General features: G+C 45.4%; 1 protein-coding gene across 6 annotated transcripts in view; it reads right to left on the bottom strand.

Moving 5' to 3' along the window:
• Window positions 1-15,454, bottom strand: part of xpnpep1 (X-prolyl aminopeptidase (aminopeptidase P) 1, soluble) — a 96,031-nt gene that overhangs the window by 30,269 nt on the left and 50,308 nt on the right. For all 6 annotated transcript variants that reach the window (XR_013498971.1, XM_078223193.1, XM_078223194.1 and 3 more), the window contains 4 exons: window positions 9,135-9,224; window positions 8,282-8,332; window positions 7,189-7,247; window positions 1,159-1,236 (listed from right to left, as the gene is read on the bottom strand). Coding sequence is in view for 5 of the 6 variants with exons in the window: in XM_078223193.1 (XP_078079319.1) it covers window positions 1,159-1,236; window positions 7,189-7,247; window positions 8,282-8,332; window positions 9,135-9,224 (278 nt within the window). In the remaining variant the exon portion in view is untranslated. The remainder of the gene's footprint in view (window positions 1-1,158; window positions 1,237-7,188; window positions 7,248-8,281; window positions 8,333-9,134; window positions 9,225-15,454) is intronic.

Raw genomic sequence — 15,454 nt, forward strand, 5'->3', positions numbered from 1 at the left:
ATCGCAGTTGACAAATTTGATTGCTATTCATCTGTAGCCATTGGGAAAACATGGAATAGGATCAGATGTAATAGACTACATGGTCAACCAGCCTGACATTCTTGCATAAACAATGGTTACAAGAAGCATCTTTATCTTGGTATTACCCTTGACCCAAAATTGATATACAAAATACATCTAAGCAATACAGAAGATCAAAATTCAAAACAATCTCCTCAGTAAACTGGCTGGCTCTTCCTGGGGTGCAGATGTTCAAACCTTAAGGACCTCAGTTCTTGCCACTGTCCACGCAACTGTGCACCAGTGTAGTACAACTCATCCCATACTAGACTGAGAGATACCCAGCTCAACAATGCATATTATCTCGGATACCCTCCAATCAACTCAATTTTCCTGACTCCCAGTCCGCAGCAACATCGCACCCCCTCACATTCACATAAAGAGGGAGATTGCAACAATAAAACTCCTGGAGAAGGTCGACATCAACCCAACCCTGCTGCTGCACAAGGACCATACCAATCTACCGGCTGCTCGCCACCCATCACACCAGCCTGTAGGGCTAAGGCCATCGTGCCAAACAACAACAAGCAGAGACTCTGTGGCAGCAGGAATGGAATAAACACACCATCATTAAAAACCACTTCCTCATCACAGATCCCTCAGTCCACCCACCTGGCTTCACGCCAACATTGGGCACTCCTCAACCGTGCCCAAGGCCTTTGGGCAGCGAATCGGCACAAGTGGGGCCTTGCAGGGAACCCAGGGTGCAACGTTGTTGCATCCCAATCAATGATTCACATCATTGAAGACTGTTCCCTGACAACATCCAACAGAGGGTTCAGAGAGCCTCATTTAGCCACTGCGGAAGCTGTTGACTGGCTTGGTGATTAATGCATATGCTTAAAAAAAACATGAGGCACTGGGAGGACACCAACATCCATAAATGTACCCTTGAAAGAGCTGGGAATAAAAGGGAAAATAGCGTTGAGGTAGAAGATCAGCTATGGAATAGCGGAGCAGGTTCACTACACGGAGGACTCTGTTAAGCTTCTGCCTTTAGAAAGAACGGATCCCAAGACCGAACATTTCGCTTTCAAAGCTTATTGAACATTATTGTCACAATGCAACACCACAGCTGTTCAATCCATTGGTTTTTACCTGTAGTGAATTATTGCACTGTTTGGACCTGTGCTGGAGATGGTGGAAAAACTCAAGTCCACAAATTTCTCTTGCTGCCTGCAAAATATTCACAGAGGGGATGAGTGAAAACTGGTCATATTTGAAAATGCATTCTTCAACTGCAGAATTTAATACCAAATACATTGGAAACATCAACATAATACATCACTTTTTAAACATGAAACTGGTACTTTGTTTAACCATCCAATTTCACCATTACAAATATTTACTCTGAAGCAATATGATAGCGTGATGGCCATTAAGAAAATGTACACTGATTAGAAACAGAATACAGTCAGTTCCACTTAATCCAACAATTTAACCCCAAGAACCCACTTTGCAGTGTTATTTTCATTGCTATTTCAAATTGTTGAATAATTTCATTAATGGCGCAAAACAGTTTCAAATTATAAGTAGACTGCGAATGAAAAGTGTGACCTAACTTATCAAAGGTGATATATTTCATTCCCCGCTGACACTGGTGATGTAGTTACCCTGACGAGCAGTCGCTAGGTGGCCTTCCTCCAGACCTCCACCCAGGCAGCTTTATAATTCAGCACAGACGGTTTCAACAGTGCAACTCAATCTTCAGTATCCCCCATTTTTGCTGTACCCCTACTCAGCTAATATGTTCAACTCCCTTAACCCCCTACTCAGCTAATATGTTCAATTCCCTTAACCCCCTACTCAGCTAATGTGTTCAACTCCCTTAACCCCCTACTCAGCTAATGTGTTCAACTCCCTTAACCCCCGAATCAGCTAATATGTTCAACTCCCTTTGGAGTGGGCATTTCTTTGTGTGTAATAATAATATCATAGAAATCATAGAAACCCTACAGTGCAGAAGGAGGCCATTCGGCCCATCGAGTCTGCACCGACCACAATCCCACCCAGGCCCTACCCCCACATATTTTACCCGCTAATCCCGCTAACCTACGCATCCCAGGACTCTAAGGGGCAATTTTTTTTATTTTTTTTTAACCTGGCCAATCAACCTAACCCGCACATCTTTGGACTGTGGGAGGAAACCGGAGCACCCGGAGGAAACCCACGCAAACACGAGGAGAATGTGCAAACTCCACACAGACAGTGACCCGAGCCGGGAATCGAACCCGGGACCCTGGAGCTGTGAAACAGCAGTGCTAACCACTGTGCTACCGTGCCGCCCTGATTGATTCTGAAATGTCCAGAGAAAATCTTAATTCCGTATGGGGAAAGGAGGTGTAAATCTATTTCCTAGTCTTCGTCAGTAGAATCCATACAGTGTAGGAGGCGGCCATTCGGCCCATCAAGTCTGCACCAACTCTCTGATAGAGGATCTTACCCAGGCCCTCTCCCCAGCCCTATCCCCATAACTCTGCACATTTACCATGGTTAATCCGTCCAACATCTTGGGACACTAAGGGGCTATTTAACATGGCCAATCCATCTAACTTGAACATCTTTGGAATGTGGGAGGAAACCGGAGCACCCGGAGAAAACCGATGCAGACACGGGGAGAACGTGCAGACTCCACACAGACAGTGACCCAAGGCCAGAATTGAACCACAGGTCCCTGGTGCTGAGAGGCAGCAGTGCTAACCACTGTGCCACCATGCATCGGATAATTATAAATGACAAATGAGCAAAATTCAATCTCGCTCTTGCTTTATATACCTCACTAATTTCACATAGAACATAGAACATAGAACATTACAGCACAGAACAGGCCCTTCGGCCCACGATGTTGTGCCGACCTTCATCTGAAACCAAGATCAAGCTATCCCACTCCCTACCATCCTGGTGTGCTCCATGTGCCTATCCAATAACCGCTTAAATGTTCCTAAAGTGTCTGACTCCACTATCACTGCAGGCAGTCCATTCCACACCCCAACCACTCTCTGCGTGAAGAACCTACCTCTGATATCCTTCCTATATCTCCCACCATGAACCCTATAGTTATGCCCCCTTGTAATAGCTCCATCCACCCGAGGAAATAGTCTTTGAACGTTCACTCGATCTATCCCCTTCATCATTTTATAAACCTCTATTAAGTCTCCCCTCAATCTCCTCCGCTCCAGAGAGAACAGCCCCAGCTCCCTCAACCTTTCCTCATAAGACCGACACTCCAAACCAGGCAGGATAGGGTATTATCAGAATCACTGATAAACATTCTGCACCTCACGACTGACTATCACTCTATATTCATACTGACGAGCAGAATCACTAACATCAGACTTTGGTTGCTGATATCCCCCGGGTAGATGGACAAATAGAGAATGGGCACCGTACAAGTGGGTATCTGGGCATCCATGAAATTGCAGCTCAACCTGGGTCATTGCTTTAAGAGCACAGAAAAATGGAGAATGATAATAAGTGGATGTGAAATATCCCAGGCACTATTTTGCTGAATCGGGGGGGTTTCTTTGCCAATGTCCTAGCTAATGTTTATCCCTTAACCAACATCACTAAAACAGATCATCTGATCATTATCAGATTTTATACAATGCCTTACTATGTATAGATTTCCTATATTGCAACAGTGGCCACACATCAAAAGTACTTAATTGGCTGTCAAAGGACTGGCTCAGATGGGGTACACAGACAAGCTCTCCAATCCTGTGTGGACCAGCTGGCGGGAATATTCGCAGACACCTTCAATCTCTCCTTACACCGATCTGAAGTCCCTATCTGCTTCAAGAAGTCTGTACCAAAGAAAAGCCAGGCAGCGTGCCTTAATGACTATCATCTGGTGGCTCTCACATCCATCATCATGAAGTGCTTCGAAAGGTTAGTCATGGCTCAGATTAATTCCAGCCTCCCAGATTGCCTGGATACACTACCGCTCACCTATCGCCACAACAGGTCCACAGCAAACGCCATCTCCCTGGCCCTACACACAACCCTGGAACACCTAGTTAACAAAGTCACCTGTGTCAGACTCCTATTTATTGACTACACCTCAGCCTTCAACACCATTATTCCCAGAAAACTCACCTCCAAACTCTGTGGCCTGGGCCTCGGCTCTTCCCTCTGCGACTGGGTCCTGAACTTCCTAGCTCATAGACCACAATCAGTAAGGATAGGCAACAACACCTCCTCCACGATCATCCTCAACACCGGTGCTCCACAAGGTTGTGTCTACAGGCCCTTAGTGTACTCCTTATACACCTGTGACTGTGTGGCCAAATTCCCCTCCAACTCGATGTTCAAGTTTGCTGTTGACACCACCGTAGTGGGTCGGATCTCAAACAATGATGAGACGGAGTACAGGAAAGAGATAGAGAATCTGGTGAACTAGTGTGACGATAATAATCTCTCCCTCAATGTCAGTAAAACGAAGGAGATAGTCATCGACTTCAGAAAGCCTAGTGGAGGGTATACCCCTGTCTACATCAATGGGGATGAAATGGAAATGGTCGAGAGCTTCAGGTTTCTAGGCGTCCAGATCACCAACAATCTGTCCTGGTCCCTCCATGCTAATGCTATAGAAGAAAGTCCACCAATGCCTCTACTTTCACAGAAGGCATTGTTGGCATGTCCACTACAACTCTCACCAACTTTTACAGATGCACCATAGAAAGCATCCTTTCTGGATGTATCATAGCTTGATATGGCATCCGCTCTGTCCAAGACCACAAGAAACTACAAAGGATCGTGAACGAAGCCCAGTCCCTCACGCAAACAGCCTCCCATCCATTGACTCTGTCTACACTTCCTGTTGCCTCAGAAAAACAGCCAGCATAATCAAGGGCTCTATGCACCCCAGACATACTCTCTTCCACCTTCTTCCGTCGGGAGAATGATACAAAAGTCTGAGGTCACGTACCAACCGACTCAAGAACAGCTTCTTCCCTGTTGCTGTCAGACTTTTGAATGGACCTACCTCATTAAGTTGATCTTTCTCTACCCCCTAGCTCTGACTGTAACACTACATTCTGCACCTTCTCGTTTCCTTCTATGTGTACGGTATGCTTTGTCTGTGTAGCGCGCAAGAAACAATACTTTTCACTGTATACCAATATGTGTGACAATAATAAACCAAATCAAATCAAAAGCACAAGTCCGGAGGTTGTGAATGGCGGCTTTATAAATAAACAAGCTCTTTCTCTCTCGATAACAAAAGGTTCAATCTTCTGGTCTTCAATGGTCACCACAGATCCTCACCTGCCGAATTTAATCCCACACGCATCTCAAGTTACCAATACCTTGATGTTCTGATTTAACATGGCAAAGATATTGAGGACAACCCTTTCCAAGCCTCCATTTGATTTGATTTATTATTAGTATACAGTGAAAAGTTTTGGTTCTTGCGCATTATACAGACAAAGCATACTGTTCATAGAGAAGGAAAGGAGAGAGTACAGAATGTAGTGTTACAGTCATAGCTAGGGTGTTGAAAAAGATCACCTTAGTGTGAGGTAGGTTCATTCAAAAGTCTGACAGCAGCAGGGAAGAAGCTGTTCTTGAGTCGGTTGGTACGTGACCTCAGACTTTTGTATCTATTTCCTGACGGAAGAAGATGAACAAAGAACAAAGAACAATACAGCACAGGAACAGGCCCTTCGGCCCTCCAAGCCCGTGCCGCTCCCTGGTCCAAACTAGACCATTCTTTTGTATCCCTCCATTCCCACTCCGTTCAGATGGAAGAATGTCCGGGGTGCACGGGGTCCTTAATTATGCTGGCTGCTTTGCGAGGCAGCGGGAAGTGTAGACAGAGTCAATGGATGGGAGGCTGGTTTGTGTGATGGACTGGGCTTCGTTCATGACCCTTTGTAGTTTCTTGCGTTCACAAAATGCAAAAATGACAAATCAGCAAATAAATTATCAAAGCAAATAGTTGCCAAGTGCATTAGTTTGCAGAGATGAAGGGCCAAGTTATTTTAAAGGTCTTTGAAATATGCACTGTAATTAACCAGGGCCAATGATTTATGATGACCGATTAAGTCACATTAAACCTTTATTACCGGAGATTTGCAAGACTATTTACTGGCACCTTGAGAATCACATTCTGCCCATTAATAATTGCAATGGGCTTTTGGAGACTAAAATTTTGGTTCATTTTTATTTCAACCAAAAATCAAACTTCTGTTTTCATTTCCACATTTTATTGTTCAAAAACGTTTTGTAGTTTCCAGTGGAGTTTGAGAATTTTAGCAATGAGGGAAGCTTAGGTAGGGTGATGTTGTTTTCTTTGTTACAGAGGAGGCACGAGGGGATTATTTAATTGAGATGAATAAAATTATGAGGGGTCTGAATGAAATGTACAGAAAGGACTTATTCCCTTTGGTATAGCGATCAATAACCAGGGGCATCGATTCAAAGTAAGTGGCAGAAAGGATTTGGTTTTTTTTTAAATCGATGGTGATGCAGTATTGGAACTCACCATCTGAAATAGTAAAAGCAGAAACCAATACTACATTTAAAAAGGTGCTTGGCTATACGCTGGGAAGTGCTGTAACCTAGAGGGCTATGGAGCAGGAACTAGAGGTAGGATTAGGCTTGTTAGCTCATTCTTAGCCAGCACAGACATAATGGGACCAATGGCCTCGCTTGCTCTATAAGCCTCTACAATTCCAAATTTCTAAATCACATTCCATGATTCTATCCAAGCACAGCCGATCTTAAAATCAGCCATGAAATACATACGGACAACAAAATCCTAAGAAAATTACTCCCTAATGCTCCTAACTAGTAAAACAAGAACAGATGACATTTGGCCAACAATCCCACCCTATCCCCGTAACACTGCATATTTACCCTTCTTACCCCCCCCCAAACTAGAGTCAATTTAGCATGGCTAATCAACCTAACCGCATATCTTTGGACTGTGGGAAGAAACCGGAGGACCCAGAGGAAACCCATGCAGACACGGGGAGAATGAGCAAACTCTACAGAGGCAGTGACCCAAGCCGGGAATCAAACCCAGGTCCCTGGCGCTGTGAGGCAGCAGTGCTGACCACTTGTGCCACCGTGCCGCCCCACTGACAGAGAAACTTGTGTCACACAGATTGCAGCATTAAGACTTACCTGCGGAATTCAAATGCTTTGTCTGAAGCATCCAGTTCCGTTACATTGCCTTTCGGAACCTGTAACATCGCAATTTCAGTAAGAACTAATCAAAATGTTAATAGAAAATTACTAAGTGACTAATTTTTATTAGTCACTTAGTATTACACACGTTGATATATATTACTTAATACATGTTAGAGCAGAAATCCTGAAGTATGTTATGAGGCCTGACTGGACCCTAACAGTTTTTTTGCTATTTTGGCATTAATGTGATGATAAGGTGTTTCTCTCCAGGTGTGATTCTATTGACACACTCGGAAGCTTTTATCCAAACAAACTTTAACAATATAGTTTAACTATAACAATGAATTAGCTTAACATTTAGCAACTGGAATACTTAACATGACAAGATACAATTCTTAACTGCTAATCTATCTCTATTAGTTCCAATTTAAGCAATATTCCTCTTATAGACTTAAACTCCTCTTCAAATTCAGTTAACAAACAACAGCGGCATACGCGTTTTTATTTGTTAATAGTCCTAGATCCTTTGAACACCTGTGGAGAGAGACAGAGAGACACTTGTCTTCTGACACCTAAGCAGCAGCCTCCAGAGAGAGAGACAGACAGAGAGACACCTCTTGCTTCTTTCAGAACTAAGCAGAAAACTGCTTGTTTTCCCTATGGGGCTTAGCTCCTCCCATTCACATGACACTGCCTCCATAAACCAACCTAATCAAACCCTACTCTAAAACCCCAGGGGGAAAACAAAAAACAAAAAATGCATTAACTCCGATTAAAACAAATGCCCCATTATCTAGAGTCAATTATTAGTCTGCATTCTCAACATGTGAGTTCCTGTGGCAGACAAATCGGCACCATGTAAGGGCTGATTTCCAAACATACCCTTACAGGAAACACGATAAATATGTATTTCCTAAAGGCACAGTATCATCACAATGCTGTGCATGGTTTAGTATGCCTGGTACATATACATGATGTACTGTAATGGTGCAGAAGATATGTTGAGTGACATAAGACTGTGGAAGACGCTGTACTTTAACCAAGAAATAACACAGATGCTGATATGAACAATGAGAAACATTCTTACCTCCTTCTCCAGCCAGGCAAACAGCTCACAGAGAGCCACAGCATCTTTAATCTATCATTTAGAAGCACAAAAAAAATCAGTTCATTCCCAATAGTTTCTTGCTAGCTTGCTCACCACCATTTTTCTTCAAATTACAGTTTATTTCACTAGACAAAGTAGAGCAAGCCCATGAACCTCCCCTCCCATCTGTGTGAAATTCAATATATCATCTCCCGTGGCCACAACCTGATCCTGAAGCAGATAACAATTTTCACGCAAGAAAAATGACAAATTGGGTGGGATTCTCCGGCCGCGCTCACCCCAAAACCAGAGAATCCCGCCCAAGGTCAATGGACCTTTGCATGGTCTGCCCCCCCCCCCCCCCCCTCATCCCCCGCCCACCACGATTCCCGTGGCGGGCAAGACGGGAGAATTCCCTCCCCCTCTTGTTTTGCAGTGTAGAAGAAAAAGATGAAAGTGGAGGGGGAACTGAAATCGCAGGGTTAAGGGTGTTTTTTAAAGCAGCATTTCATTACTGATTAATCAAAGATCAATCACGATTTTCAATGAAAAAGGAACAAGCTCACATTTTAACACTGCATTACTGGGTCTCAGACATCCCAAAGCACTCCACGAACAACAACTGCTTGTTTTTGTATCGTAGTCACTGCTTTAATGTAGGAAGCGAGAAAACCAACTTGTGCACATCAAGATCAGACAGACTGAAACGTGATTAATGGCCAGATAAGCCAGTTACAATAACTAGTATTAACAAGTGCAGATTTAAACATCATCCCCAATTGTACAGACTAACTGAACGAGATGAGCCGCACGCATTATTACACCAATTTCTGAGAGTTTACTTATTACTCACATGGGCTTGTCTCATCCCTCTGATTTCTGTTGCATTCTTCTGAGCTTTTGCAATGCAGACGGGGGTGTACATAGTCTGCAGTCTAAGCATCTATTAAAATCAAAGCAAATAGCTTTATATTCCTGCTCACAGCCACATCTTACTATAATTACAACGAGCATGGAGTGACACCATTGTTCAGTGACTAAAGGATAACCAGGTCGCCTTTCACACCGATACAAACACAAGCAAAAGCAAACTGCACAATTCAATAACTGCATTGTTGAGCTCACCTCAACTATCCAGTGATAGTCAGGATTGCAGTTGGTAATATGGTGAGTTTCTGACTTTGGTTACGCTATTCTGGGCAGCGCGGTGGTTAGCGTTGTTGCCTTACAGTGCTAGGGTTGAATTTGGGTCGCTGTCTGTGTGGAGTTTGCATGTTCTCCACGTGTCTGCGTGGGTTTCCTCCGGGTGCTCCGGTTTCCTCCCACACTCCAAAGATGTGGGTGGCACAGTGGTTAGCACTGCTGCCTCACAGCGCCAGAGACCCGGGTTCGATTCCCGACTTGGGTCACTGTCTGTGCGGAGTTTGCACGTTCTCCCCGTGCCTGCGTGGGTTTCCTCCGGGTGCTCCAGTTTCGTCCCACAATCCAAAGACGTGCTGGTTAGGTGCATTGGCCATGCTAAATTCTCCCGCAGTGTACCCGAACAGGCACCAGAGTGTGGCGACTGGGGGATTTTCACAGTGACTTCATCGCAGTGTTAATGTAAGCCTACTTGTGACAAATAAATAACCTTTAACTTTAGTTTTTGATTGGCCATGCTAAATTGCCCCTTAGTGTCAGGGAGATTAGCTGGGTAAATAAGGGGGGGTTAGGGAAATAGAAATCATAGAAATCATAGAAACCCTACAGTGCAGAAGGAGGCCATTCGGCCCATCGAGTCTGCACCGACCACAATCCCACCCAGGTCCTACCCCCACATATTTACCCGCTAATCCCTCTAACCTACGCATCTCAGGACTCGAAGGGGCAATTTTTAACCTGGCCAATCAACCTAACCCGCACATCTTTGGACTGTGGGAGGAAACCGGAGCACCCGGAGGAAACCCACGCAAACACGAGGAGAATGTGCAAACTCCACACAGACAGTGACCCGAGCCGGGAATCGAACCTGGGACCCTGGAGCTGTGAAGCAGCAGTGCTAACCACTGTGCTACCGTGCCGCCCAGGGTGGGATTGCTGTCGGTGCAGGCATGATGGGCTGAATGGCCTCCTGCACTATAGGGATTCTATGTAATGGCAAGGTCACAGAAAGCTTGGGGCGGGGTGGGAGGTAGGGGAGATGGCGATTGTGGGTAAGGTGGTTGAGGAGGGGGTGTTGGAGGCGACAAAACTGAAAGAAGAAACAGAAATTCACACACACGGGATGACTCTCTACAATTTTGAAGTATTGGGTCAGCTCAGCAAGTGACTGCAATAGGGATTTAAAAACAGACAGCAAGGGTGGAAACAGGTAAAATTGGAACCGCCCAGAAGGTTGTCCATAATCTCCTTCAGTGACTGACCAACCCACGGAGCATTCCTGTCGCTTTTGCTCCTTTCTGAAATCTGATCAGGTCAGGAAAGTGACATTATCGCAGGTGCTAAATCAAAGACTGTCAAAGGTAAAAGAGCCTCAGGGTAGCCTGAAAAAAACATCTGTTGGACTTGCCAACATTTAGCAGTAACAGCAGCATGATGTCACATCGAGTCTGCATTGAAACGGGTGACCCCTTAACAGGGTGCCAAACCCTCGAAGTTCCCAACTCCCCATCCATCAGCACACGCTTCTCTTTAAATGTCTAAATCTAGATGCATTTTCATATGAACACACATTGGGTTTTTTTGTAGTTAATACACTTGATTTTTTTTTAAAAACCTGACTCCAGCCTTCAATGAACACAACTGAAACCATGACCACGATCAAGGCACAAGAACAGAGAGCCTAAGACCGGAAATAATGTGAACATCCTTGATGTTGGAACCTTTTGAATACATACAGAGACCAGTTGGAAAGGTCTGGATCAACTAAGTTCATCTTTCCATTTTTAGATACTATGTGCGGGAAAAGAATCTACAAGCATTTCTGATGGTCTGTTCTCTTACACAGGTTTGTGTTTGAAAGCCCAGAGTTTACCAACATCACAAACTACAGCCACTGAAAACTTCCCATTTTGCACATTACCATTTTGCAAATTGTATGAAGTCAAAACTTAAAGAGCACTGACTTTGCATCCTTAGTGCTGGTCAGTCAATGCAAGCAAATTCCTCTTCCCTCCGTCTCTAAACAGGGGCGGCACGGTGGCACAGTGGTTAGCACTGCTGCCTCACAGCGCCAGGGACCCAGGTTCGATTCCCGGCTTGAGTCACTGTCTGTGTGAAGTTTGCACATTCTCCCCGCGTCTGCGTGGGTTTCCTCCGGGTGCTCCGGTTTCCTCCCACAGTCCAAAGATGTGCGGGTTAGGTTGATTGGCCAGACTAAAATTTACCCTAGTGTCAGGGGGATTAGCAGGGTAAATATGTGGGGTTACGGGAATAGGACCTGGGTGGGATTGCGGTCAGTGCGGACTCAATGGGCCGAATGGCCTCCTTCTGCACTGTAGGGATTCTATGACTCTAAACCTATGGTGTAAATTGAGTCACAGCCCAACCTGTCCCTAGACCAGTAGTTCCCAACCAGTGTGCTGTGAAGACTGCCCCCTACCCCATGTGTGCTGCAAAACAAGATTTAAAATGATTCAAAGTTCATGCAATGAAACGAAAACTAACCTTTGTCTTCAGCTCTGTGGTTGACATCCACAAGACCCGATGAGTCTTGGGTCTCCCGCACATGCGCTGGCTCGGTAAGAGCCACACATGTGCGATTTAGATTTTTTATGTTGGTCAAGCCCTTGCACGTAACCAACGGGACTTGGAGCTGAAGACAAAGGTCCCATGTGCCTGCACAAAGTGTGAAAACTCAAACAGGGCACAAAAATCCTGGAGAGAGAGAGAGACAGGGAGAGGTTTAAAAAAAACAGGAGAGAGGCCAGGGAGGAGTTACAAAGTTCCAGTAAGGGAAGAAGATGAAGAAAATAGGAGGTGTGTGGTGTCAAACATTTTTAATAGTACAGAGGTGTGCCATGACATAGAAGAAGTTGTGAACCACTGGTCTAGAGTGAAGCAATGATATTTCCCAGAGGCAGCAACCAAACAACCTTCGCATTCATCACCAGATAGTGTACGTTCTAGGACCTTATTAAAACTAACTTGACGTCACTTGAATCTTGTGAGAGCAAGGGATTTCCCCTATTAGTTCTTTAGGTATTTAAATTTCATGTTAGTTGGGAGTGTGTGTGTGTGTCAAGTCCTTGTGCAGGTCTCTCTGGAATTGTTTAGAATTCCAGATAGCAGCCAAACACAAGTCAGCAACATTCAGCCTGGCTACATCCAAACTGCAGCTATTAGTCCGCAAACAGAAATACACCCTTAGATAATGAGTTCACTGTTAACATCCATCAATAATTAACCAGTACTTTTATGGTATTTTTTCCAGTTTAACTTCCTCTATCACCACTACCCCATGTTCTTCTCCAGTTGCAACAGTACGAGGCGGAACCCACTCTGTGGTTGGCACAGTAAGTAGTCTCACAACACCAGGTTAAAGTCCAGCAGGTTTATTTGGTAGCACAAGCTTTCGGAGCGCTGCTCCTTCATCAGGTGAGTGCAGGATTTGTTTCACAAGCAGGGCATATATAGACACAAACTCAATTACAAGATAATGGTTGGAATGCCAGTTCTCCGGAAGGCCGCTGCCCTTGACTCGACATGTATGCCCAAGCTGTCAGGAGCTGTCAGGAGCTGTCAATACCAGATTCATTAGCCGCACTCAAGACAGCCTCGAACGTCACCCAAGCACAACGCAATGCCATCCGCGCTCTCAAGGCCAACCGCAACATTGTCATCAAACCAGCAAACAAAGGAGGGGCCACTGTCATACTGAACAGAACAGATTACTGCAAAGAAATGTACCAACAACTGAACAACGAAGAACATTACAGTTACCCGCAGATCTGACCAAAGAACACACCCGTCAACTCAACAGACTGATCAAGACCTTTGATCCGGACCTTCAGAGCACCCTCCGTGCTCTCATCCCACGTACTCCTCGCGTTGGAGATCTCTACTGCCTACCGAAGATACACAAGGCCAACACACCCAGCCGTCCCATCGTATCAGGCAATGGGACCCTGTGTGAGAACCTCTCCGGCTACGTCGAGGGCATTCTGAAACCCATCGTACAAAGAACCATTAGCTTCTGTCGCGACACTACGGACTTCCTACAGAAACTCAGCACTCATGGAGCAGTTGAACCAGAAACACTCCGCATCACAATGGATGTCTCCCACGACGACGGCATTGCTGCAACTGCCTCAGTACTCAACGCTGACAACTGCCAATCTCCACACAATTCTACAACTCATTCGCTTCATCCTGGACCACAAAGTCTTCACCTTCAACAAGAAATTCTTCATCCAGACACGGAACAGCCATGGGGACCAAATTCGCACCTCAATACGTCAACATCTTCATGCACAGGTTCAAACAAGACTTATTCACCGCACAGGACCTTCAACTGATGCTATACACTAGATACATTGATGACATTTTCATCCTTTGGACTCACGGTGAACAATCACTGAAACAACTCTATGATGACATCAACAAGTTCCATCCCACCATCAGACTCACCATGGACTACTCTCCAGAATCGGTTGCATTCTTGGACACACACATCTCCTCAGCACTTCACTGTATCGCAAGCCCATGGATAACCACACAATGCTCACTTCTCCAGCTTCCACCCTAAACACGTTAAAGAAGCCATTCCCTACGGACAAGCCCTCCGTATACACAGGATCTGCTCAGATGAGGAGGATCGCAACAGACAGCTACAGATGCTGCAAGACACCCTCGTAAGAACAGGATATGGCGCTTGACTCATCGATCGACAGTTCCAACGCTCCACAGCGAAAAACTGCACCGACCTCCTCGAAAGACAAACACGGGACATGGCGGGCAGAATACCTTTCGTCGTCCAGTACTTCCCCAGAGCGGAAAAGCTACAACGTCTTCTCCGGAGCCTTCAACATGTCATCGATGAAGACAAACATCTCGCCATGGCCATTCCCACACCCCCACTACTTGCCTTCAAACAACCGCGCAACTTCAAACAGACCATTGTACACAGCAAACTACCCAGCCTTCAGGAGAACAGTGACCACGACACCACAAAACCCTGCCACAGCAATCTCTGCAAGACGTGCCAGATTACCAACACGGATGCCATCATCCCATGTGAGAACACCATCCACCAGGTACACGATACACACTTTTGTGACTCGGCCAACATTGTCTACCTGACACACTGCAGGAAAGGATGTCCCGAGGTGTGGCACATTGGCGAGACCATGCAGATGCTACGACAACGGATGAATGAACACCACTCGACAATCACCAGGCAGGAGTCTTCCCTTCCTGTCGGGGAACACGTCAGCGGTCAAGGGCATTCAGCCTCTGATCTTCGGGTAAGCGTTCTTGAAGGCGGCCTTCAAGACACACGACAACGCAGAATCACCGAGCAGAAACTGATAGCCAAGTTCCGCACACAAGGACAGCCTCAACTGGGATCTTGGGTTCATGTCACACTATCTGTAGCCCCCATGACTTGCCTGGACTTGCAAAATCTCACTAACTGTCCTGGCTTGAGACAATTCACACCTCTTTAACCTGTGCTTAACCCTCTCTCCACTCGCATTGTCTGCACCTATAAAGACTTGATTACCTGTTAAGACTCGCAATCCAACCATTATCTTGTAATTGAGTTTGTGTCTATATATGCCCTGTTTGTGAAACAAATCCTGCACTCACCTGATGAAGGAGCAGCACTCCGAAAGCTCGTGCTACCAAATAAACCTGTTGGACTTTAACCTGGTGCTGTGAGACTTCTTACTGTGCCTATCCCAGTCCAACGCCGGCAACTCCATTCTGTGGTTGGCAACAGGCTTGACTGGGGGGGCAGTGGCGAATTTTCTGACCAAATTTCCCTAGCTCACTGATGTGGAGCCTTTCTTGCCCAGCCAAGAATTAGCAAAACTTTGCCAGTGAAGGTCAATTCATTTCCAATGCCAATGGAGGCTAGAAATTAAACCGAGAATCACCGAGAATCAACAAACTATCCCCGAGATTCTCTCATTCTGTTGCTTTTCATTCTCAATACAATTGCTGTTTCTCTCCCCCCCAATTTATATTCAATAT

The sequence above is a fragment of the Mustelus asterias genome, chromosome 11, assembly GCF_964213995.1.
Source record: "Mustelus asterias chromosome 11, sMusAst1.hap1.1, whole genome shotgun sequence".
NCBI classification, from domain to species: domain Eukaryota; kingdom Metazoa; phylum Chordata; class Chondrichthyes; order Carcharhiniformes; family Triakidae; genus Mustelus; species Mustelus asterias.